The 27915-nt window shown below is 39.9% G+C and overlaps 1 protein-coding gene across 3 annotated transcripts in view; it reads left to right on the forward strand.

The window, feature by feature from the left end:
- triob (trio Rho guanine nucleotide exchange factor b) overlaps positions 1-27915 on the forward strand; it is a 116827-nt gene that overhangs the window by 3853 nt on the left and 85059 nt on the right. For 2 of the 3 annotated variants that reach the window (XM_018685192.1, XM_018685205.2), the window contains exon 2: positions 8250-8303. In XM_018685192.1, coding sequence (XP_018540708.1) covers positions 8250-8303 — 54 coding nt within the window. Of the gene's footprint in view, positions 1-8249; positions 8304-23064; positions 23203-27915 lie in introns of those variants that run through there. The other variant, XM_051075944.1, reaches the window with a different exon arrangement.

Consider the following 27915-nt stretch of genomic DNA (forward strand, 5'->3'; position numbering starts at 1 on the left):
ACTGCAGCAAACTAACATTAAAATTAAGCAATTGAAGCAAATTTAAATTTTATTACATGAACTTGGAAACAGGAAATATTAAAAAAGTAGCTGTGGCATGTGCAAAGGTTAGGCACCTTCCTACTTGTCAAAACACAGAATTATAGGCCTCAATTTACTCATTAGGACTCGAACCAGTCAATAATTGTTGACAGTTTCAAAGCTGATAAATTCCCTGCCTCTTCAAACCGTTTTGTAACACTTAACAATCATGGGTTCCTCTCTATGCAACTGACTGACTGATCTGAAAATGATGCTAACTGATGCCTACAAATCAGAGGAGGTTAAAAAAAAACATCAACACGATTCTAGCTTGAAATTTCCACTATCCAAAATGTCATTGAGAATTGTCAGTTAAGGGGAAATCAGGATCTGGAAAACCAAGAAAAGTTTTCAGTTAAAACTTTTCAGGTAAAACTTTTCTGCTGTGCAGAAAGGCAACTGCACAGTAGCTGTAGGAAGGTTTAGTGGAGTGTGGCTCACCATTCCTCTGTGCAGCGTTGCTTGCACAAACAGGGTCTTTTTGTCATTTAGAGAGTCATTAGGAGGTTTTTCTGTTCACTTTAAAAATCAGAAAAATGTATAATTGCATAAAACTGTATGTTTTGTTATTTATTATTTTTAAATAGATTTTATCTATAGAGTAGATACATGAGGATAAAACTGTCCTTGGACTGTATAATCTGCTGTGTTTTTTTTTCAGAATCTTTTATGGGAATGTTTTTCTATATTACCCCACCTTATGCATTAGATAATATCATAATTTACAGCAAATACATTCCATGCTCTGTTCTACAATAATGTGGCTTTATCTTCTGTCCTGTTTGACTTATGGTAGTTTTGCATGACAGAGAATTATTATGGTATGCTGATCTGGGTCTATCCTCTGTAGGAACCTTATACATAGGACAGTCCTGTGCTGATAAAATTCTAATGTCATCACGCGTTGCATCACTAGCACTGTGAATCACTTACCCACATCAAATGGAGCAAAATTTAATTGTGGTCTAAACACTGACCAGTTTGTGGGCCCAATAAACCTAAATCAAGGCATTCTTATTAATAGCTGGCCAGTAAATTTCCCAAAGCTTATAGTGTAGAAGATGCTCACAGAAATTCTGAGCTGCCACATAGTATGCAGTGAAGTTTTATAAAACAGAACTACTGTGTGTCTCTTATCATGTCTTCATGATGGAGCCATCTACAATCATCTGGTTACTGGTGACACTTAAGTAATGCATTACATCTTTGGATTAGCCACCATCACATATACTTGAGTGCAATGGAGAAAGCCATCTTGGCAAAACCAAAAATAACATGTAGACAATGGTATATTTTTACTTAAGGTATTAATTCATAAAAAGTCTTGTGAGTGGCATGTAATTAAGTTACTGGGCCTGAGCAATCGTGTTATTGTATAGACCTGCATCGTGAAACTCAATTGACATAAAAGCAATCGAATGCACTGTATGCCGGAATTAGATTAAATATCTGTCGAAACAACTTGCGTAAGAGCCGTATCCCCAGTCATAACTACACTGGTCATAAGACAGTGGTCATCAGTCATAACACCCACAGTGTATGAGGCTCAGGGGTTGTTGCAAAGTTCAACTCTTCACTGTGTAAAACTGGCTTCTATTTCTTTTCATTACTAATGCAGACAGGCTTTCAGCTATACATGTATGAGAGTCTAGGCAGTCTGAGGTGTTAAATAATAGATTTTTTTTAATACCAGGAGAATAATTGATAAGCAGGAGCATAAGATATTACCTCTACTTTGTCTTTGTAGTTCTGTAAAAAAGCATTATGAAAGACTTGTATTTCAAAGACAAGTTGGAAAACCCTATGCTTTTTTTTCAAATTTGGAAAAAAAAAGAAAACCTTCAAACAACTAACGAAACAAAAACGCTAGTAATGTTTGTTGCAGCTCTTTATGCATGTTGTATTTAGCAGCTTGTCGTCTCTTGCACTGAAGGTAGAAACAAGACATCAGCATTACCAGTGGCAATGTCAGTATTGACAATGCAGTGAGCCATTTCCCTGTGTGCCCAAAGTGAACCCGGTGACCTGTGCCAGTGCAGGCTGTAATGAGAGCCAAATCACTGAGCAGTGATTCTTCATTTTCTTCTAGCACGGTCACAGTCGATGAAAGCATAATGATCTAGTGTTATCTGGCGTCTTGCATACTCAAGCAGAAATCTTATATAATCATGTAGACGAGGAAGTGGACTTCAACAGGCTGTGCAGTGTGCATCTAAGAGCACAGAATGCATTGTAGGCAGTACTGATAGAAAGAGTCAGTGGAAAGGCAAAGACAAATGTGCACTGAGAGAGGGGACAGATAGCGTAAAGATGCAGAGATGTAGAATTCAGGAAAGTAAATGAAAATATAGGATAGAGGGAAGAGAGAGTGAGATCAAGAAAGAGAGGCCATGACATACTTAGAGGGACAAACAAGCCTCACTCATCAAATTATAGAGCTGAGGCTTGGGTGGAGCACACCCTGCAAAATGTAGGCTAGTCTGCTCTCCATGAGGCTGAAACCTTATGGTTGCATCCAGGGGCAGCCTAATTGGCAGTTGGTCAGAGTTAGAGACTATAAGCTTATATTGTCATTGCCTGTGCTGCTAAATCGCCGGAGCCTGACTATCTCACTTATTTAACTTGAAAAGGAAAAGAGGACTAGTTAGAAAGACACAGAAATCTAAAGCATGTAGTTACTGTAAAATAAATAATTACATGTTCATGATATGGCAGATACAGTACAAGATAAAGATCTCTGGCATATCAAATTCTGCATCAGCAGTCAAGCTAAACTGAAAGTCCCTCAACAATCAGGCTGATATGTTATTTTGGCATCTTAGAAAAAAAAAAACCTCTATATTAAATTGGTTGGTATTTTAGTCCACCAGCAGGAGTGTAAGGTCATTATTTTCACAAACAAATATGTTTTACAATGAGCATGATGATAATGCTTTCTCAACATTCCAACACATCAGTGTTTTCCCATGTAGATTACTCAAAAGCATTGTTTGTATGTGTAGAGTAGAATCAGGGATCAAATGGTCACATGACTAATATGCAGTTAGCAGCATAACAAAAATGAGCAATTGGCCAGTGTACTGTATGTGAGTGAGGCAGTTTTCTCCTCCCCTCCTGAGTTTATGTAAAAAGCCTACTGTATGCTCCCAATAAGGACCAGATGTTTGGGATGCTTGTTATAGCTCGTTCCTCTCTTGGTGTTTATTGGAGAGTTTTATGGAGAGGACAATCAAGAAGCTAGCACAGCAAGACAATTACCTGTTTTACAGCCAGACCATGCTGATTGATCTCATCAGAGACTCTCGACCTTTTCGAGAGAGTTGTAATACACTTTACGGACATGTAACCCCCCTCCATCTCACCAAATTATTGATTGTTGTAAAATGTCATGTATATCTATGCCAGGGGTCACTTTGAAGTCACACAGACAAGGACCAGGCCTTTGTTTTTTCTTTAACACAGAGGAAAATGTGCAGATATATCTCAGTTTGTTTGAACTTGAATGAAGCCTTTTGCCATTAATTTTCCAGACAGTTTGAAGACATAGAGTCAGTGAAAATTTGCACATGCTAGAAGAGATCCTTCTTATTCAATAATGTAAAGTGTTAAACATAAAATTATTCAGGGTTCTTGGCTATATAACCTAAAACTACAATGGTTAGTTTTGGTTTTTTATGTTTTTTCCCCCCAGCCATCATGGTTGTAATCAGTTGAATACTCTTCCATATACATGAAAGATATTGGTTGGTAGCCTTGTCGATAATCAGGAATTCCAATAGGCTGGTAATGTGTTTGTGGGATGCTACAGCCTTGCCTGTGGGACAGCTTCATTACCTCACACATGTACACGTACACACACACATGCACAGAGGTATAAATCACTACATCCCACCCATGATGCCTGGGGCCATGGAAGCAAGGATGGGGGTGGGGGGTGGAGGGATGTGGGGTAAATGAACAAGGGATGGAGCCATAGGAGGATTGCAGGTCATAAAAATAGGCTGTGGACTGGTCTGTGTGTCTCCTGCAAATCTCTCATCTGATAAGAGAGAAACCTCTATCAGTCAACTGCAGACTCCCACCCGTTCCATCCTTTCTTTATTCCTTTCATCACCTCCTCCACTCCTCTCCCACACAGCCCTCCATCATTACCTCATACCTTGCCTCTGCGCAGGGTTGTCATATATTCAAATAATGATCTTGTTTTGCAGTGACACGTGTAATTTATTGGTCTCTTGTTTGTGATTGCTGCTATAGTGTGTGCCGTCTTTCTCTTGTGTCTCCAGTAAATGAGACATCAAAACAAAGGTGAACAAATTTGACTGACAGACTAACAATTAGATGTGCATCACAGTAAAAGAAAAAACAAGTGTCGTAGATATATATTGTCAAAAGATATTATATTGTTCCAGTAGAATTGCTGGGCACCATCATATAAACCTATATTTTGCCAGGGTACCTCCACACTAATTCTTCCTTCCTTGACCTTTCTCCTCTCTCTTTTTGCCCCTGCAGCAGATGCTTCAAACCTCCCCATCTTTCACGGTTCCTCCCCCCTATCTACAGCTTAAACCAAGGAAGCATCTGGATCTGGGATTTGCCTCCCACAATGCCTCTTTTTTTCTTTTCAAGAATAGCACTTTGAAAAAGCAGCCACGCACTCAAGAGGCCATACCCCCCCCCCCCCCGAGTTCTTCTGAGACACAGTTTTTTTAAGAACTTCCTCTTGAGAGAGTGGTGTGGTGTCAGTAAGTCAAGTGCTAAGATGTGTGTCATTTTTTTCATTCAGAAAATCGCTTCGTGAGTGAGCCAGTTCCTCTTCTTGTATAAAAAGTGTATACGCGTCTTTCTCAGTTTTACAGTAGTATCATATATTTGAGTTCTTTCAGTTAAGTGTGTGTATGAAGTCAATAGTGTTTCTGTAACTTTCAATAATTCATATTCTCTCCCACACAGTTGCATACTTGCACGTCCAACTGCTTACATGCAGCTTCAGATACCAGACCCATGCGCTTCAGTGTGCTTCCTGCACCAATGGCATGTTTAACCTTTTTAAGCACACAAGCCTTACAAGGTCTTACTTCAGTCAGTATGAAAACAACAAGAAAAAAAGAATAAAGCAGAACATGGACCCAGCTTTGGTAAAATCAAAGCACAGCCTGCAGTGTGTGTTTGGATACATGTGTGAGCTTGTGTGCTGCCTGAGAGTGCTTGTCTTCTGTCAACAGCTGCACGCAGTCTGTCCAACAGGAACTGTGCAGTCTCTCTCACAAGCGTGTGAACGCACACACACACACGAGCACTCCCTCTTGCTTTGAAGACAGCAGCAGGCTCTGATCCCTGTCGCGTGAACAGTGCCAGCCCAGTGCTCCTCTGGCTTAGGAAGGCTAAACTGCTGCTTGGCCTATCTGGCTTTGGATAAAATAGGTTGAGGATCAAACTTAACATCCCATCCTTCTGTATTGGCTTCCTGAAGTACCTGCTGTTAAATTGGTGCTGTTTTAGAAGAAATGCTGCCAATTTTGTTGTTCTGCTGTAGCTGGCTGTTGTTTATTTTGTCAGTGAAGTATTCACACATAGAGGTCAGGCTAAAGCTTATTGCCAGTAACACACTGAATGCTTGCACATCAAAGAAAATCTAAATTTGATATTTCAGACTTGACTGCTGTAAGATGAAACAAAGTGTACAGTTGCACTTCGTTTTGAAGAAGCAGACCTAGGACTGAGTACCGAACTTTGGTTCTTTTAGGGCACACACCGAAATGCTTCGATACTACCCAGTATTGAAACATGCTTTGTTTTTCGGTGCCAAGTTTCGATACCAAGGATGCAGTTTTTGCAAAAAGAACATCATTGTTAAGGCCGACAACACGACCAATTTGATGAAGCATTTGAACGTGCACTGAATCAGTTATGAGCAGAAATTTGCTCCGTGTTCAACTCCACAAAGATTTAAAGGTCCTTAGTATGCAGCAGTGAGCATTAGATACTGAGTATTAGTCACTTGTTCTTTTGCACTCACAGTTCTTTTGCACTGAAAATTATTTGTTGTATATTTTTATGTTAGAAAACTGCTTTGAGTGGAAAAATGCCAACGCTGAAAAATAAAACTCAAGATTTGTACCATAATATGTAATGTAATTCTCTTTGTTAGAATTGATTTGAAAAAAAAAAAAAGGTATCGAAAAAAGTATCGTTCAGGAACCGGTATCGAAGTCAAGGTATCGGTATCGGTATTGAAAATTTTTGAACGATACCCAGCCCTAAACAGGCCTTTGTTTATTTTTCCTCTGTCCCAGTTTTTAACATCCAAACATTTGATTGTTCTCCAGTTGGGAACTGTAGACCCTTCATGTCGATCCTGAAGCTGCAGAAACAGTTGCTAGGATTTATCAATAGTTGAACTGAGAGAAATCTGAATCCTTTACCCTCTCAAGACTGATGGATATTTTTTGGAGAATGCTTAATATTTATTGGTTCCTTTCAGCTTTTTTACAGCTTGATCTTGATCACAGCTACAACTGAAAGCTCTGTCACCTGTCTGTGACTGGTGGTGTCTTTCTTTGACCCTGTTTGGCAGAAGATTATCTCTGCGTCCACTCCTTCACTGATTCCAACCTGTCCATATGACCATGCTGCCACCTAATCCTCGCCTGGCAGCATATGCTGACCATGATTTTCCCAGCAGGTCTCTAGTCACTCTACATTCCACCACTCTGTAAAGATGAGTTAACACTGAGAATGATGTTCAGATTATGTTTGTGGCAGCTTTCACATACTTCTGCTAAGATTCAAACACACTTTGAGAACAAGAAATAGATGCCAAACACATGTAAGGCCTCTGAAATTCAGTTGAAGGATGAGTTCTCTTCACTGGACCAAACACTTTATCCACACTACACTGTATAAAATGAAACGTACAGTGTGCAAACAGGTGCTTGCTGTAATCCTCGCTAGGCAGCAGCATATGCCAGGTTGTTCTTTTCAGGAAGGCAGCCAGGAGAAGTCAGAGCGAAGAAGAGCTAAGCTGCCCCTGTCCCTCATTCCCTGCTTCTCCTCTCTGTTATCTCATGCCACTATAGTGTCCTACTGATGACTGACCCAGAAAGAAAGTTTGTCAGTCTGCTGCCAGATACAAAATGCATGGCAGTCCAAATGAAGAATTAAGTTTGTCTTTGGAGTCGGCATGGGACACCTCTCACATTATTTTTCTTCATGTCAAAAAAAGAAAAGAAAAAAGACAGTCATTTAACCTTATTTATTCAGTGTGGATTTTGCTGAAAATAAGATTTGAGTGGCAGATGCATGGATTAGCAGAATATCCATAATGAATTAGTCATTACTAATTAATCAATTCTGAATCAATTGTGTTGCAGAAACTTGACGTCACTGATTCCAACACCGTTGTTCAGGCAGGACACAGTGTTTTCTCCACTCTAATGTTACAGCCTTAGAATACCAACCATCAAACACAGTGCTCTGCTTTTTCACAAGCCCAGCCAAATATTTTTGACATTTCATCTCCCTAAAGATAATTCCTGAGGCATTAGAGATACAGATATCTACTGTACTTGGTATCTTTAAATGATTCATTCGCTTTATCAGCTGGTGTGCTGAGAGTCATGCATGAGTCTATATATGTGTGTGTGTGTGTGTCTGAGAGGTTGTGCTTGTGACAGAGTGAGAGCACAGGAAAAGAAGAGAGAGAGGAAGAGCACAGAAGAATCAAAAGTCTGCATCTATACAGACACTTTGACTCTGATGTGCAGTATGTCGTCATTAGCCATTCAGTTATGACATGTACTATATGTGTGCATTTACACATGCATGTGAGTACACATGTACAGTATGTGTGTGTGTGTGTGTGTGTGTGTGTGTGTGTGTGTGTGTGTGTGTGTGTGTGTGTGTGTGCATGTATGCATCTGCCTACTGCAATGGTGTCTAATGTGAGGGAGGGACTATCCAGAGACTCAAATCAAAGAGCTGCTCCACAATTGCTCACTCACTCTCTCATTTGTGCTCTGTAATCACAAAGCTCTAAAGTCTAACACTAAAGCATAGTGAGGATTGAGGTACTGCTCCAGTGGGTCACAGGACAGGCCTTTCACTCTTAAATTCCTTTCTTAAACTTCCTCTCTCTAATGTTTTATCTATCTGTCTCTTTACAGATTGCTCTCTTCCAAAATGTGAATCCAAACTGGATGGCCCAGGTCAAACCTCAGGTAGGAGAACGTGCTGTTTGCACGTGATCTATTTACTGCACTTACCAAATATCTCCATCTGTCTGTCTTGTCAATCATTATGAAAAAAGTTGCAGCTAATCTTATTTGTCCAACATCAAATAGAATTCCAGTTGAAAGTGGGAGCAGAGGATTTTCATTTTTAGAGAAGCTGCATGAACTGTGTCTTTGTGTTTGGCAAGATGAGGACTGCTGTAGCAGAAAAGCAAGGCGGACCCACAAAACACTTTCATGGATAAGATACTGTGTTTGCGTTACTAATACACTGTATGTATTTGAGCATGTATGTGTTTGTGTGAGGAGACAGCGCTGACACATCAAGAACACCATGTACTATGCCCAGTTTAAGTAAAATGTTATGTTCCATCAAAGCTGTACTGCGTTGAATCCCATCAGACTCAAGCTCCTCTGTGGCATCAGCTAGCAACCATGACCTTGTGGGTTCACATCCCTAATACCCCAAGGACATACATGCTAAAAATACACCAAGTCATTGTCTCCAGGGTGAGTTGTTTTTGGGTATAAACAAGGCAGTTAAGTGGTCCATATTAGGGTATGCACATAGATTATCCCCAATGACTGTGGGCCTGGTTCCCTGGCCATAGATTATTCAGTTTAATCTCTTAAGGACTAAAATGCATTGTAAGTGTTTAGGGCTTTTCTATAAAAAAAAGTCTGATTTAAATTGAAAGGCTTGGTGTAATCTGTGCAAGATAAGCTGTCATAAAGTAGCAGAAAGTGCATTTGAGTTGTCATGCCAAGAGTAAAAACACAGAGAACATTTCTTTATTTGTGTCATGTGAGTGTAATAATATTACGGTACAGAAAGTGAACAGTGTCAGGAATGGATGAGACCCATGCAGCAATTTTTGTGACCCTCTCAAAAAACATCAGTGGACTGTGTTCCATTTTGCCCTGTGAGCCCCATGTGTTTTACACATTTTTAACCTGATGTTTTCCAATTGGGTCATCCTAGGATGAACGTTCTACAAGAGTTTTTAATTTACAGCCAGGCCTATTATTCCCAGCTGCCAGAATCTGAGTGGGTGTTAATGGGAAATGATTGGGACATGCCAGCCAAATCCAGTGCGCAGGCCATTTGCCCAAAAACCCTTGAACTTCATCCCTGAGGCTGACTTACAAAAAAAAAAAAAATATATATATATATATATATATATATTGAGCTACAGCGGTGTCCTCCTACATTTTTGTTGGAATTGGGCAGAAAATCACAAGCTGCTCACAGTAAATCAGAGGTAATCAGGTTGTACTGGCCATTTCTGGCTGATTGTTCATTGTTCATTTTCAATTACTCTGAACAAAATTAACTTGCCGTTGAATTAAGTGTCGATTTAGCAAATTGCCTGAAGCATTGCGTTGCACTTTCACATGAAAGTTGAAGGTGTACAAAGTCCTGTTGAAAAAATGAAGACTAATGCATCTTTCAGTTTCTTATTAGCTGATCTGGCACATTCTAAACATGGAGTGTGCTGCTGCCCACAACACAACATTTATTATTTGTCCTCATTAATGTGTGAATGAAAAACATGTGTGGACATGTGTGGCTTTATCTTAGATTGTGTGTGTGCATTGGTGGGTGAGTGCACACCCTAAGCAAGACTGACCAAAGATACACACACATTTTCTGGCTATTTTAATCCCAAAGTGGGAAGGTATTTATTATTTTTGTTTGCCGCCTCCTAACCATTGTGAACTGTATGCCTTTTCAAGAGTTTTCTTTTTCCTTTTTCTGCAGTAGCTACATGTGACACATTATTGTGAATTTTTGTCTTTGACTCCACGAGATGTGCTAGATTTAGATTCTTTGTTGCTTCCTTTCAAAGGATTTGCCATAACCTCAGTTGGGTATTTCCTGTTTTTTTAATCTAAGTTTGGCTTGTTTGGCCATCATGTTTTGAGAAAGACTGGCCTTTTCAGAGCTTTAGACTTGTTTTGCACAGAACTTTGGGTGTTGCTGGGATCTGAAAGTTATATGTATGAAGAGAGGCAGTCTTGTCTGTGGGGTTGATAAGTTAGGAATAATGTATGACATGGTATCCAGATATAGAAAATAATGGATGAAGCAAGGTGAAGAAGAGAGAGCTGGAATTCCCCAAGTCGGATCAGTTGGTTTAACCATTAACTTAGCTTGTTTCTATGGTTACTTGCTGCCTAATATAGGCCAAGTGGTGTTTTAGACCAGTGATTACACTGTTACAATCAAATCTTTGGCTAGAGCAAACTGTAGTAGGCAATACGAGATACTTTGCCCAGATTTAAGACAATAACAGCAGCAAAACTTGATGTCTTGCCTTTTTCATCATTGATGGATAGATATGGCTAAAAATAGGAAATATGAGTGACTCATTGCAATCAGTGGACCCAAACTAATGATGCAGGTTTATGTTTGGTGAAAGCACAAACAGAATTCATACCCAGCACTGGTAGACCTTACTTCAGTGCTGAGTGATGTCTCTGCGTCCCAAGACTCGGCCTATGCCAACTTTAACCTTTCTACCAACATCAGCTTTCCTCTCCTGTCTGATCTGTCAGCACTCATCTGTTCTGCTCATGTCACATAGTGCTACACAGGGGCCCAGACAGATCCTGCATCTAAACACAAGCACTTTCATTTTATACACACACACACACACACACACACACACACACACACACACACACACACACGCACTCTGGAAGTTCACTGACTTTCTTACCCTTTGACTCAATCGGTTTGTTTGGTTTTGTATGTAGTAATGCTTCTTGGAATGTTCAGATTTCTGCATTACTTCACAAAGTGTATCAATCATGATATACTTGTACATGCATTAATTTGAAGTTGCACAAATTTACATTACCATTGCTAAAACTCGATTAGCTTTAGGCATGCAGTCAGACAACCTCAAAGACATTTTACACAGTACATGTGGCATATGGTCTGGATGTATTTTGTGGAAGACACTTAATCACAAAATCGCAAGTGTCCCAAAACACTGTTGGCCTGCATATGGATTTACAGACTAAATGTACTTAGAGTAAATATTTGGACTGTTCCCCAGATATGCTCTGGCTTTCAGTCCAAGATAATCTGCAACAGTAGCCAACTGCCTGTTTTTGTCAGGATGATTCTGATCTCTTGCTGCACTAATGATATGTAGCACGCATTGGATGGTGAATTAGATGAGAACAGTTTCAGGTCTGTGTTGAGCTAGCTGAAAACGCAGAGTGATATTTGAACATGGAACAAAGAAGGGCAGGATGAGAGGAATAGGAAATAAGAAAAAAACGTAGACAGTTATGATATTTGATTGACTTTCCTCCTCTTTCCTTTCCTTCCCTTTTCTCCTTTCCTTCCATATGTTTCTGTTCAGTTTAATTCAGCTGTGAACTCAGTCTCTCATCTCTGCCCATACTGAGCTCACTGTGTGGTTCCTATTGAATTGGGCTTTGAATGCTAACCATGTGCACTGCGGGTAGACGGGCAGGCAGGCAGGCATGCTCACTCAGTCATATACGCACACACACACACACACATACACACACACACATCTAAGCAGCGGAGGAAGTGGTTTTCTCTGGAGTTCATTGGATTTTTGTTTTTTTTTATTCTCCCCTGCAGATCCCAGGGTGGGGAAGACTAAACTCTATATGCTGTGTGTTTATGGATGTGGCCGTTTGTGTGTTTGAGCAAATGTGGTTTACTCTCTCTTTATTTCCCTCTTTTCTCTCCTTTTCCATATCTTTTTTCTCTTGCTCCATTGCTTTGTAATATCCCTCAAAAGTTGTTTTGGTTTCTTTTGTTTTTTTTTTTTAATTTTTATTGCCTCATTTGTGATTAACTTCGACCCTTGAGTGCAAAATGAGCCAAATGAGTGCTACACAACTCCTAACAACACTGAAAAGCAGGCAGAGAATGGAGTGAGAAGAATGAGTTGAAATGAGGTGACTCTTGGCTACAGTTTCATGTCTTTACCTTTAAGCGCATAAGGTGTGTTTAAGATCATGGCTTTACTGAGAGGTTGGCTGCACTTCAGTTGAACTTGCCTTAATTCACAAGATTAGACAAGGTGCTGTCACCTAATTCTCATGCATGCAACTGGACAAGTAAAAGCCAAGCCTTTGCAGCATTATGCATTATGTACAAGCACTGACCATCCAACTAGTGTCTACAAAAGAGTGTGTGATCACAGTTTACAGCTGATAGCTTTGAGTGAAATTTGTACTGTAGCACTGTGTGAGAAGGAGGAGAGTTTGTATAGTATGCCTGCAGTTGGCATCAGGTGTTATTATGGGACAAGTTATGGCATGGGTAAGGTAGCATGGCAAGTAAACCCTTCAGATTTCATAATGTATTTACTGCTATGGAGCAGGAATGTTGCAAAGTGTCCTCTGGAATGTGTCATTACATGACAGCCTCTCAATATTATTGTGTTTTGATGTTTTTCTCTTATTCATAATTGGATTGCAACATTTCCTATCAGTCTCTGAAGTTATATGTTTCAAAGTGTTAAAAAGTTCAAATGATTCATGACAGCTGAAATTTTGGAAATATTTCCTTTGGGGTAAAGCTGCTGTGACTCTCTCTTTCTCTCTCTCCCTCTCTCTCTCACTCTCTCTCTCTCTCTCTCTCTCTCTCTCTCTCTCTCTCTCTCTCTCACACACACACACACACACACACACGCACACACACAAAGGAGATGGGATGAAAGAGAGGAAAGCCAGTTAGACTCCCTGTGGTGTCTTACACAGAGACAGCTGGACTCTGTGCTGAGTGTGTTTGTGTCATGTTTGTGTGCACCTTTGTGCATCTCTGTGCATGCAGTTCATTCAGCCGTGCATGTAACTGTGTGCATAATGACCTCTGTGCGTGTGCCATTTTGCCTCGTTTGTGCGCGTGTATGTGTGTGTGTGCTTGTGCAGAAGGCCTTAATTGGATCATGCTGTAGAACACTGGCTGTGTTGGTTTTAGGAAGAGCGCAGCGTGCATCCTCCTGTCACAGGATATCAACATAATGATATCTGTTTGGCTAAGCAATATTTCCTGCAGCTGCAAATAACAACACAATCAACTCCAAAAAGGGGTTGGTGGAGAAAAATGTTATAAATTTCTCAAACAAACTAACAAAAACCCCCACCATTTCATTTATTAATCAACTTATTAAAAACATGCACATTGTGGAATGTTTTTATGTCACTGTATAATGATCTTTGCACACAGCCATGAATTTCTATGTTATTGCAAAAACAAAGGCTGTTTTATTGGAGAATTCAAAACTGTGTCATACAATCAGATCCTTCTGATTAAAATCAAACTGATTTAAAAATGATGCGAAATGGGGTTTCCTATCATTTTGGCTCAAACCCCTAAATTTTACAGTGCATATAATATGCATGTAATAAATGTATTATGTCTTTAACTGCTCATGAACTAATGGCAAAAATTTACTTAAAAACATCCAGTGGTCAAAGAGGAAATGTAATTTATTATTTACACCAATTCGATCATTCAAAGGTATCAAATAAGTGAACTAAATTGAGGGATAAAAACAAATAAACGAAATGGCTTGAATGGATTGCTCTATTTTCCCTGAGAAATTTTAATACTATTACTATTCTGTGTTTATGGCGCACGACTCCATCGTGATCAGTGCATGCAATGTTGTGCAGCTCCCCCAGAGTCTTATACAATGCATGTATGTGTGCGTGTGTGTGTGTGTGTGTGTGTGTGTGTATATATAAGATAGGGAGAGACAGAAATCTATGAGACACATGATCTAGAATAAGGCCCTAGGAAGACACTTTATACATGGAGTCACAGACAGCACCAGCACCAGTTCCCTGATCAGTTTCACCAATAATGATTTTCCTCATCACCATACATTGCTGAACCTTGCCCTCCATATACAAACACACACATTAAATGCGTAAATACAGCACTCTGCTGTATGCTAATAGGCCCCATCTGTTGTAAACTGCGTTTTCCCTGAAGTCAAAACAGTGTGTTCGGCAGCACTATCAACATCAGATTCACTGCAGATTTCATTTTTCCTCTCAGCAAGACTTAATGTTTATAATAGTAAAAATAATGATCTCTTATGGATGTTATGCATTTGGATAAAATATAGGTGAGCAGTGTAATGTAGCTCATTTTCAACCTATCTGTCCTCTCTTATCCTCTTTTTTCCTCTTCTCATTCCTCTCCTCTACCCCCCTCCCCCCTCCAACCCTCATATCATTCCCATTTCCCACATCATCATCATCTTTGTCCCCTCTCTCTCTCTCCCTCCCTCTCTGTCTCCGACCCTGGTCTTTTCCTGGAGAGCACTGATGCATAGAAAAATGAGGTTCCGCTCCATCACCCATCCAATCGCCATCAACCTCTCCCCTGTGCATCAGCCTATCACTTGCTAGACATGGCAAATGGGGGAGGGGCTAAGCCTGAAGGGTGGGGCGGAGTTGGGGGACTGTGTGTGCATGTGTGTGTGTGTGTGTATGATGGTTGCTCCTTGATTCGAGGGATATAAAGGATACTTGGCTGCTCCAGGAACAGGGAACCATCACAATAATGCCCTCTCTATCTTCCCCGATGGATGTATTCATATTTTGTGATGGTTGTGCAGAAGGAAGGCTGATTTATGCTAAAAAAGATACTAGATTGCTTTTTCATTCATTCATTCAAAAGAAGAATAGGGCATGATGTCGGAATGTGTGACAGGATCGTCATATCATCAGATCATTTTCATGTTACAGTGCTATAGATAAGTCTTTGATCCATAGCAGCAGCATGGCAGTTTAACTGTTGTAGTGACATCACAGGCAGAAATTAGATACTCATGTATAGAGTGTAACGAATGCTGATTTTTCCCACATTTTCTCGTAATAATTTTATTGATCAATACCTTGATTTTTTTATATTGCAGGGGAGATAGTAGCAGTGTGAGAATGAATGTCATTTACAAAAGGTGACACCTGATGAAGGTGTTTACTTGAAGCAGTCTCGATGATGGAGAGGAACTCTAGGGGTAAAGGCTGTCCTTCTTAGAACCTGAAAGCATTTTTCTCAGAGGTGGGGGTGGGGTGGGGGGTTTATTCCATCTCTCATCCTTTGGAAGATCCTGTATGGATAGAAATCCTCCTGTGCTGTCATGCTGCGTGCTTTATTGGTCAGTTGACTGGTTCAAATGCAGAGGGAGCAGAGACAAGCTGAGGACATGTCCATCCAGATCCTGTCTGCTGGACCTTGTAAGTATGATATGATTTTACACTGACAGACTGAATTATTTAACATTGGTTAGAGAACAGAGTGGCTCAGCAACAGTGGGTCTAGGCTGCAATTTTTTAAAATGACTTTGAAATACCAGCTGAAATGGCAGTATTGTGTCATCAGGCCATGTTATTATATTAAATATGAATAGAAAAAATAATTACTACATCTTTCGGTTTGTTTGTATATGTTCTTGTGTGTATGTATGTGTGTGTTTACAGCATTGTGTATTTGATAGTCTATTCATTTTCAGTGCCTGCGTCATGATTACATTGTCACGTAAGTAAAACACGTACGGTCCAATAGCAGCATTTAGTTTCTCCTAAACTCTGCTCTATACTTAGAGCTTCTTTTTGACAGCATCACAACTGTCTATTTTTGGTCCACCAGCTAACTAATGACTACATGTGAGTCATGTGGTGTGGTCTCACTTCTCCCCCATGTAAAGGTTTGTGCTTATTGGGGGGGGGGGGGGGTTAACCACCAGAGGGGCTGAACAGATGACCTATCATCAGTTTTGGTAGTATCTCATTGCCAGCAGTTCTAAACATGAAAGACAAATATGTTTCAGTTTAATGATTGACATATGTTACTGTACTCTTGAGCTAAAATCCATCCCAGAGCCACAGATCACAGGGTGAAGATCTGAACCTTTGATGACCCAACTGGAGTCTGGCACTGTGAAAAGAATTCATCGGCTAACGCTGTGTAAAATTGGTATCATTGCATTAAAGCTTGTCTTTGTTAAAGCATCTTTTGCTGAACTGTGGCAACCATGGCTATAAGTTACACTTTGAGGACGAAGGGGAATACTATATATAATTGTAACATTTTAACAGTAGCACAAGTAGAAAGTCAGTAATGTCAGTTACACAGTAATTTCTATCCAGTATTACCTAACATTAGCAAGAGTATATATACATATATACAACAACTCCCTTCTTTGTCTCTGAAATAGCTCCTATTTTCTACCTCACTTCACAGTTTTTATATCTTGAACTTCCTGGTTCTGTATCTGGGCTGGGGATAGTTTAGTTTCACAAGTACTGATGAAAATGTCATATAATCTGAAATAACTTTCAATTTCAGATTGAGTTGCATTTCATTTCTAAACTGAATTGTAATTTTCAAATGTAGAATTTAGCTAAGAAAGACACAGTGTCACCCTTCATCTGTGATAATTACATGTCACATATGAACAGAGTAATTTTGTTTGTTTGTTTGTTTTTAATCAATATTCATGTAATCTTGCAGCCATTATTGGCCATTGAATTGATTAATTACATTATGTATCTTGTTTGTGATTGAAAGACTAAAACAAACAATTCAGAGAGTTTGAAATGTATCACTTTTTGTGGCTTGTTTGTCTCCCCTACAGTGTAGGGTATATTAGGGAACTGGAAAATAATCTAAGCCTCTTTCTCCAGCACCACATAACCTTCACTTCTTCACCCTGAGACTGAATGAGTAATTGGCTTGCTCATTTTGTCCTCAGTTGCTCAATTAGGTGTTAATTTGAGTTGTTGGAGCTGACATGGCTTTGCTCATGGCATGGTGCTCACTTTGGCTTACTCTGCAGGTGTGTGGCCTCTGGATTGTAGTCAAATGGGGCTTATTTAAACTAGCACAGAAGCAAAATATGTACAGGGGTAAAAAAAAAAAAAAAAAAACCTGTTAATACTGTGTTTGAAACAGTTGTCAGCTGATAATTTTTGAAGATATAAAGGACACAAGAAGATAAACCGTTTCATAGAGAGCATATTTGGTGCTATTGATAGTTATCTTTGGCTGGCTTTGTGTCACTTTGTAGCAGAAACCATTGAATTCACTTGTTAGTAGCTTTATCCCTCAGGGTAAGCAGGTCATACTTACATAAAACATAAAATTAGCTGCAGACGCTTTTGATGCTGCCCAGTTGCCATGATCTTTAAGGTGTTTTTTAGATAAAGTTAAATATAATACCCCTTGTCACTGCCAGCGCTGTTTTAAGATATATACATTGTACAAACTGTTTGTTATTCGATCCATCCAACACTGCACAGGGGCCTGAGGATGATTAAATGAAAAAAATATAATCCATTTTTCTCTCTACTTCCCATTGACATCCTGAAACCTTTCCCTCATACGGACAGTGAGAGATGAGCCTCTTGGCCGTGAAAAAAAGTGTACTGACCCATAAGCATTTAATATTTAAGCAGCCTGTCAATATGGATTCATCTGTAGCTGGATGATGGGAATATGAGGGTCAGGAAAGTTGGGATGCTTCCTTCATTAGATTCCTGTTACGTGCCTCTCATCTTTACCATTTGGAAGAGGATGTTTAAGATGATGCTGATGTTGTTAAAATGTTTGATTCTCAGAGCGGATACACAGTTAATGGTCAGCTACACAACCCAAACATTTTTTTCATTTTTCCTTTTAAGTGTTTTACATGGCTCAGATTTGACAGATTAATGAGTAGTCAGTGTTCTTAACTAGATTTGCTGAACCAGATACAGGGATTTGATTTATGAAAGGAAAATATTTGTTTTGTTGTGTCATGTTCACAAGGCAGCCACTGAAGCTGAATGCTAAAGCTAATATGGACTGTTAGAAATTGCAGTTTTTATACATGTGTCATGGTGGTGATTTTGACAACTTTGAAAAGATGTGTGTGTTCAAAGAGGGGGCGTTCTTGCTAGACTGAAAGAAGTCTGTCAAACTGCAAAATGATCCTCCAGAAACCTGCTGATGATGTCATAGATACTACATTCTTGTTGTTCTACAGAGAATGGTTTTATCTTCCCATGAATAACTGTTTTACTGATGAGAATATATATAGTGACCCCTGCTGCGCAAGACAAACAGTGCAGGGAGTGAGTATGTATCCCCCCCCCACCCCCCCCTTTTTTTTCTCCATCTCTCAGAATAAAACTGTCATTCTGTGCTGGTTGTGATTTCTGTAAAACTTTATTTACAGTACATAGGCGCCACCGTTTCTTGTGTTTCCCATAGAAAAATCATGCAGATAAAAACAGAAAGTGCAACATGACTATGAATGGCATCCTATCTATATGCAGTCAGGGTGGAGTCCGGATTCAGATGTGGTTCTGTGTTGTTTGCTTGGAACTGAGGCCCCGGAGTCATAAAAAGACCTACAATTAAATGGCTTGAAGAGAGCATCCTAAATTGGGAGCAGACACAAACCAGTCTGAAGTGGTGTTTGTTTCTCTCTTTTTCTCTCTCTCCCTATGCTTGTCCCTATACTTGTCATTTTCCTCACCTTTATCTGTTTCCCTGTCTCCTTCAGCCCTCAACCCCCCTCTTCTCTTATAGGATGGTCAGAAACTGAGACACTGGGAGCCTGAACAAAATATGAAAATAACTAGATGAGATTAGATTTGGAACTGCTCAACAGTCTAAATTGGTGTGAAATATTTCCCTCTGTAGAAACACTGTTGTAAATCAACTGGCAAGTTGCAAACATACTCCCACCAGCGAGCGCAGCTTATTTGCTTCTTTATTTGTTATTTTGGCCCTGCAAAGTATAATTTACTTCACTGTAGCAAATGAGTGGTTCACATTAGGCTTTTTGTCTGCAAAGAAAGTAAGGTTTCACTATCAATGGCTGAAGCAGGGAGCAAACATGTAACCTTTTTTGCTCCTCTTAGTGACCACTGGCCTCTATCAGGGTGTTTGTGCGCACATACATGAGGGTATCCATGCATGTAAGTCAGATATTCCATCTGATAGTGCCATGGCTCCCTGTTTACTTAAGCCAGTTGTTTTCGGAGCTGTAATAACAGTGGATAGCCATGGGATCCACTAGCTGCCTCCTGGCTTGGAGACAGGCGATGGAGCCATAGCCTGTAGTTCCCTGTCTGCTGTGTGTGTGTGTACTCAACAGGACATTGGTCTTTGTCGAGGACAAGTCTAGTGAAAATCTATTCACAGAGGAATGGAGAGACACGGAGGCAAGCTGAGAGGAGAGATGAGGAGAGGGAGGGTATAGGATTGGAGGTGGCTGGAGAAGAGTGTTTGGGAGTGGTGAAGGGATTTGAGAGGCAAGAAAAGGACGTAAAGGAAAGAATAGAGCAGATGAGGAGAGGGTGAGATGGGTAGCGGGAGGAGGAGAACAGATGAAGAGCAGAGGCTGACGGGAGAGGAGAGAGTGATGAATATGCACACCAGTGGATTCTAAACTAACCACACAGACACTCTCTGGACACACACACACACATACATGATAAAACAGCAATATACAGAAATACCAAAGGTCTGTATATGCGTGTGTCCTTTTCTGTCTGTTTTTGTGTGTCTTCCTCTGGGAAGTGGCTCTGACTGCTGATCTTGTAAACAGGAACTATCCTGCTTTTAGCAAGCTGGAAGCCCTGCAGGTGCACACAAACACACACACACAGTCACACAAAAACAGTTGGATTCAGATCAGATAGTTTTGTCTTTGTTGAATCTGATTCCCTGTTTATCATTCAGGACCCTGCTAGAGGCATTCATTACCAGATACTCTTTACAAAAAAACAAAAAAAAAACAAAACAATGATGAGGTTGCTCAGCAGCATTTTCACAGCTCTGAATGCTCTGCTCACACGCCTTGTTTCAGGCGTTTTTACACAGCGGCGAACAGAAGCTAAGTCACTGCTAGGTTATTTTAAGCGTCCCTTACGTTTACTCACCATAGATGTGTTTTACAGAGCTTCCTGTTTGCTTCTTTAAGTAACAAACCTGACTAAGGTGTAGATTCCAGTTTCATCACAGCACTTGTATTAATGACTGTGTTTGAAGTTAAACACGTGTTAATTTGAGTTTTGTCCCCGAGGTTTGTGGGAGTATATAATCCTATTATCAGAGCTCAGCTGTTGCTCTGTTAATGCTGCTGTCAGCTGAGGTCATGGTTTGGCTGACCAGACAGTTTTGCTGTGAAATGGGGTGATGTTCCTTTATGTGTTCTTGTCCCCCTCACTTAGGCACACACTCATTGGGTACTGTGGATTCTGTCTCACGGTGTTCCACAAAAAAGTCGTCTGGTTATTTGTTATTGTGAGCTCTCTCTCACACACACTCTCTCTTTAGCTTCTGAATGTTGCAAAGTTTTAATTGAATTTGTGAAATGTGGGCAAAACAAAAGTGTTCATCTTTCTACCAACTACCATAAAAACAGTAAGGGTAACATGACTGAGCACCAGTAACACTCTTTGCTTTTCACCCTCCTTGCCATGATTCCTCCAGACCTCCACATGACATGAGTGATTTGTCAACAGTATAAGCAGAATTACCATGTCAAGGTGTGTTTGAAAAATCTGTTTCCATCAACCTGTAATCTCTTTACCTCAACCAAGCAGAAAAACATGCTGTGATATTGTGTGTATTTACTTGCATTGTCTATTTGACATTTTTCATTAGTGCAGTTGAAAGTGCTCATAGAAGCAGGTGGTTGGAAACAAATCTTCGCTCTCCCACTCTCTCTTCATCTCTCTTCCACTGACTGACATCACAGTGCAGGTCCCATCTGCTTTTGGCCACAACTGCCTGAACTGAACAAAGGACAGGCGACGTTGTGTTGTGTCTCTCTCTTTCCTCCCTCTTTCCTTCTCTGTTCTCTTCTCTTCTGAGGCAGTTAACACAGCGGACCACAAACACACACACACACTCTCTCTCTCTCTTTTTCTCTCTCTCTATTTCCCTTTCCCTCTCTCCCCCTCTCCCTTCTGCACCCTGCCTGTCAAGTGTTATTCGGTCTGCTGTGGTTTATTGGCTTGCTTTTTGTTGTGCGGCAGGACAATTGGAGCACGGTTTGGTTTGAGGAAGCTGATGAATGGTGTTCTCTGAGCCGTACAAAGCATCCTCCTCTCTACTTCATTGATGTGTTGATGCGACTCAGCCGGCTGCCCAGTGAGTTTGTACTGTACACTGTTGTGGGCTTACAAGCAGACAGATGCACATGGATGCTCAACACTGAAAGGGGCTTTTATTCTTTTTTATAATGTCTATCCTTCTCACACACTCACTACTTCTCTCGTGGTCTTTCTACGCTCATTCTGCCTCACTCTCGATTTCACTGCGACAGTCACAGTGCAACATGCAACAGTGAGACAGTGTATGAAGGTCACAGAGACAGGCTTCTCTGAATGCCACAGTGTTTGAGTGAAAGGAATATTACCTTCATTATCTAGTAATGATGTTCTTATAGTAAATACTAAGTTAGATATACAGTAAAGTATAGACTAGAAAATAACAGATGTTTGAAATCAGATAATGGTTAGTATGCCTGGGTAATGGGGGGATATAAGGGGTAATATGATTATTCAACTAGCAAAATAGCTGCTGATTGACTTCTGTTGACCAACTTATCAATTATTAATATTCCCAACTTTTCTTTCTTTCTTTGACATTTTTGTCAGATCACATTTCTAGTATATGGTACAGATGTCTACAGTTATATACAAAATGTTTTAAAGATCATTAAGTATTGTTTTAGTAGGGTTCCCAAACTTTTCATATACCACAATTACTGTTTCATCTTAAATATTTACTACTGTTTAATATTAATTAAGTTAAAGGATAAGTCTTGGGTTTTTAATTATGTTTTTGGGTGTAAATGATTGATAGGAACAAAATAAAACTAACTGATAAAGGCAGCTGTGGTCCAGCTCCTCCTGTGTTCTGTGAGGTAAAATTACTGTTCTTGTCAATTGAGTCCAGTAGCAGTATATGGTGGTGTTTTTGGCTGAACAAAAATATATCCATAATGTTGTCTGACACTTACAATAACAGTCTGAGCCACTCAGTGGCAACTGTTAGCAGTGGCCGGGCACACCATTCTTGCTCAATTCTGATTCCAAATATTTTTTCAAAAAACTGGAGTTATCCTTTAAAGTGATAAAAAGTAACAGTGCAATGGCATTTGAAGAAATGCTCATTTTGATGTCTGTTTGCTGCAGGGTGGGGTATTTACTTCTTTTCACTTCAAAAATCAACAGTTTGTAATTTGCTTTAGGCCCAAACCTTTGCATACAACTGTATGTCTAGAGGTTATTATAACACAGATGTTATGATAATCAAGCAGCGAGGCATCTACAGCTGCCTAGATATAACCCACTACACAGTCTCTCATCTGTATCTCCTTGTTACAGCTGACTCCCTCACCACCTCCTGTCTCTCTTTGAGAGGTGACAATCCCTCTCAGTTATTTATTCCAACAGGATCAGTCAGATATGTGACCTGGCCTGCTTGCATACACATACAGGAGGACAAACCTCACTTTCAACTCACACTGACAAGAGAAAGCTGTCAGCTCTCACACACTGAGACAAGACATGCTCACTATCAACGAAACACAGTCAGCCCTCAGCAGCTGTGTGCTTGAATATATAACTACTAAATTCACCTCCCAAAACCTGCAGAGAAAATTCTCAACGCCTCAGGGATTACGTTTTTTTTTTACGAGTTACGCTATATAACAAACAGGATCGTCACTTTTGGAAGCTCCTTTGTGTCACTAATCTGTGACACTGAACATGGCCGCTCTGACCATGTTGTTCCGTTTCCACTACATGGGCTTTCTCAGAGACAGGAAAGGTCGGCTGACTGTGGAACCGTGTCAGACAGTCAACAAAGTTGGTAGGTGGTCCAAGAAAGTGCTGTAGAAGGAATAGTATATGAAAATGGGAACAACATTTTTTATGTTTTTAAAATGTTTTTGGTCAGATTTGTGTAAAAAAAATACCTGCACATAATGTACATTATACCTGTCTGTCTATTATGTCAGCACCTTTATATCAAAATAATGTGTTTACAGTAGCTTGAGTGCTGGTGCATGTTAATCACAGGAGTTTCAGTCGCTGGATTGTGACTTCTTTTGGCCTTGATTTTTTGAGCTCCGTGTCTCGTAAAACCCATTAATAGAGCTTATCGGAGCTTTCCTCACAGTTTGGAAAAATAATGGTAATCCCCCTTGACTTTTTCTCCTTTGAGAGACAACAAAGAAGCTTAATTTCTCTCTTAGAGTAAACAATGAATGAGCTCTTTGTTTCATTTCCTCAACTGAAAAGATTCTGGCTCCCAATGAAGCAACTGTTTTATGAAAGTGGATATGCATGAGTTTTTGAATCAAATTTAGCCATGCTCATAAAAAAGGGGGAAACACTAAGATAATTTGGTCTCAATGAATTTATGCACAGATGAAGATGTTGTTTGAGTGTTTTGTTTTTTTTTCTTTTTTTTTAGGTTTATTGACGTCAAGATGGCGTAAAGGGTCAAACATAAAAGCTTTACACTTGATTATAAATGAATGAACTGATTACTAGTGTATGTGTCCTTCGCTGAATCTGTTGTTTGATGTCAGTTTTGTATCCATCCCCCCCAAATCCCCCCAATCCCCACGCCAGACCCCCCGTTTTTTTTTTTTTTAAAGAATTTTAAACACGCTGTGCCAGATGACTCATAATTCAGGACCTGTTGCAATTCATATTACAAACTTCTCTTAAATACTTAAAAAAAACAACAACATGAATTTACCAGAATTTACTCTTTGAGTGTGTGTCTCATATGGTAGGTAAGTACTCACTGTGCTCTTGATAAACACAGTTGTAAAGATGATAAGGAGGTCATTATTTACATGAAGGATCCTTAGGTCCTTTCAGTGCAAAAGCTCACAGTGACCAACAGAGTCTAAGTGTTGGTCAGAGAGAAGATTACAACCAATCATTATTAAAGCCTATTTCACCCGCAAATCCACCAGCGACAACTGTTTGGCTGGCTTAACTTTTTTTCCCTGTGAGTGGCTAGCCAGGCACACAGGGAGGGGAGAAACTGTTTAATGCAAAGCAGCACTTGTTACTAAATCTTGTTTTGGGGAGGGGTTAGTGACATGGGGGGACATGGCAAAGAAAAGCCAGTTGGTGAAGGCAAAAAGGAGCTGGCAGCGCCTTTGGCTTTCTGCAGCTCAGTGGGTGGCAGGGCGTTGGCTGGTACTGTATATGGCACGGCTGTTGTTCAGTTGCCTTCTCGCCACAGTTCAGTGGTATGGTTAAAAAACTGCGTAGAGTGATAACCGCTGTAGACCCGTGTAGGGTGTAGTTTAGGCTAAGATAGATTAGGACAGTGTGGTGCTGGTTTTGGTTTACAATGGCAGTGCTGGATAACCACAGCTGGCAATACGCCCAGGCTGGAAAAACCCTGATCAGACTCTCAGGTAGAGTATTATCTATCATAAATGTTTTCCATTATTTTTATTCAGAATCCTGTTTGTTTTGATTCCTTATTGTAAAAGTACAAAGACAGGGTCACCTCAAGTTTACAACTGAAACGTCTGCAGTCAAAAAAACATGATTATATTAATATCTATGATAGAGGGATTTATACTTTACATTTTTTTTTCACTTCTTATTTAATATTTATATGAGGAACCTCATTATCTTTTTTTTAAAATAACTCTTTGTGGTCACACTTTACTTGTTGTTGAATGTTGTTGTTTTGAATGTTGCTGAAAGACAATATTGTTCATCAGCTTATGACATATGTACATTGGACATTTTGTTTGATTTATAATTGATTTACAGTGATTATAAGATTTATTTATTTATTTATTTTGCATCCTTGTGTGTGCCACAAAAATAGAGCAGTTTTAGCAGTTTATCAGTTGTCATTGTTTGGACAATAAACTTAACACTGCGGTTAATAACTGAGATATGTCTATGGCCTCTGTCTGAAAAGTGATAGCAGAGTGAATGATTGGATAATAGACTACATGTAGTTTGGAGAACATATGCATACTGATACAAAAAAGTCCTATTTTTAAAATGCTTGGCTCAGTGCAGCTGCATTATAGCTACTCCCAAGAGGACAAAATAACAGGAACATCTCATAATATACAGCTCTGCTGAGAATGATAATGTTCTTGGGTGTTGAGGTTTTTGTGATGTTACCTAAACCCTGTTAAGTTTCTTTGACTCAGTGTGTGACTTCTATATGTCAGTAAGTTACTTTATGTTGGACTACAAATGAGTGTAATGTTCAGATCTCTGTAAAAGCTATCACATACTGCTAATTTATGTCTGTGGGGATGTGTTTTATGCTAGAGAGAACTTAGGATATGTTTCTGGGAAGTGAAACAAAAAGGCCACTACATGTATAAGTACAGTGCTGCCTTTTTTAAACTCACTTTGCACCTACCCTTAACACCCCTCATGCTTAAGCTGTCCTGTTTTAGTTGAGTATATGGGTCATTCTGCTCAGCCTTTGCTGTTCTACATAGACACAAAACTGTTTTAGTTACAATAGGATATAAATAGAAGGAACCATTATTCTGAGGATACATTACAGCTTGTGTTTACTGAATGTTTAGGGCATACTGTGGAAAACAGTACTGCACTTTAATGGTTTGTGGGCCTGCACACAGCCTTTGCCTGCTAGCCAGATGAAAGAGGTCGACAAGGACAGGCAACATAGGCCTAAAGCACAGGTGGGACTATAAAGTATGCATGCAGAAGGTAAACTATTAGGCAAGTATGGTCCACAACAACAAGCTTGGCTTTGGCCTCCTTGTAATACTCTGATCAGGTAGCTAGAGGATACCATGGTCATCACTCTTAATAAAAATGGAAGTGTTCTTTTTCATCCCCTCTTGCTCAGCCACCAAGAGTCTGTGCCTGCAGGGGTAATCAATGCAGATGTCTGAGGAGATGACTGCTCTGAGGCGATTAGGAGAAATAGTTCTATTTTTCATGAGGAGAGCACCACAGAATGAGATCACAACAAGGCAAGCTGATGGAGGATTTATAATGGCCCTGGCATAGTTGAATTTAAAGTACATATCCTAAGACCTGGGATGAAACTTGAAGTCAGGCTATTACTTGTGATAATGACTGTGCTATCAATCCATCAATTTTGTCATTTGGGACAGGTGAACCTTTTGTCCTTACAGTAAAGCACAATAAAATGCCTGTCCTTTTCACTTTTATGGTTAGATCAATGGAAAAGTTGTCTGTTGCTTTCATCGTGTCCTCATAGACGCTGCTCAGGGGGAAAAAAACCTGTCATCCATCAGATGGCCCGTCAAAGTTTGTTGCATGCTTTTAAAACTTGTAGACTTCATACATACAGTATATAAATGCTATAGATGTCCCATTTTTTATGCCCCCCAGGAGAAATTGTTCAGATAGTCCCACTGTATACAAGCTGGACAGAGACAGCATGGAGCTGCGGCAAGTTGATAATGACAGGAAGACAAGTGTTCCCAATCAAAAGGCTGCTGCTTTGGTCCTCTGTTACTGACACTGCCAAAAAAGGGCTTGTGCCTGTCAAAACTGCTGTCTGTCGGTGCAGCATCAACTCACATTTTCTCATCCTTTCAAATTTACTCATGTTGGAGTGTGTGGACACAAACTCTATAAAAAAAAGAAAAGAAAAAAAAGACAGTATTAAGTAGTGGCAAGTGACACAGAAGGTTGCCAATAGTGATGCTTAGGGGAATACCAAGTATGTTAGAAGTCAATGGAGTCAACAGAGGGAGGGGAGAATTGAGAGAGAGATACAGGCAGAGTGTTAGGACATCACGAGAAATGAGAGGCAGAGAGATCTGTAAATTATACGCAGAGTTGAGGTTGTTATTCAGGCTCAGTGAGGTGTGAAAGGAATAGAGAAACAGCTGTAGCACCATAATAAGAACACATACAGCACTTATATCCTGTCAAGGCTGATTACAACCTGAACCACATTACAAATGAATCAGCTGCGCACACAAACAGACAGTCACACGTGTTTTCTTATTTGTGCAGCATGCATTCACCCAGGGGCTGTCTTCAGTTGTGCATGTGTTTCTGTATACAAGTACCTCACCAGAATATCATTCCTACTGATTTTACCAAAAACACGTTTCAGCATTATTTGTGTTAAAGTGTAATTTTAAGACTGTGCGTGTGTGTGTTTTGTGTAGCACTGCAGTATTGTGAGAACACAGATATGAGCACAGTGGTTCATTATAGAGTGCTGAAACTGCTCCGATTGTGCCCTCACACACAGCTCAGTGAAAATGGCCTTTACACGCACACTCGCTGACTTGCATAAGACTGTTGACCTTTGTTTATCTTAGCATTGGCCCCTTAGCTTCTCACTGTACTAAATAAGAATAGTGTGGACATGATTTACAGTGCTCTCTGTTCCCTTGTCTGCTCTTTGTGATGAGCTGTTCATTCAGAGAGCTCTTAATCTGCAGGATATATTTAGGTGAAGTTTTGTTTGTTCCACCCTGTCATCGATAAGGTTTTTAATACGCATGTCATTGTAGTCAAGGCTTACATTTATGTTTTAAAGTATGGAAATATTGGTACTCAT

The sequence above is a fragment of the Lates calcarifer genome, linkage group LG15 (assembly GCF_001640805.2).
Source record: "Lates calcarifer isolate ASB-BC8 linkage group LG15, TLL_Latcal_v3, whole genome shotgun sequence".
NCBI lineage: Eukaryota > Metazoa > Chordata > Actinopteri > Centropomidae > Lates > Lates calcarifer.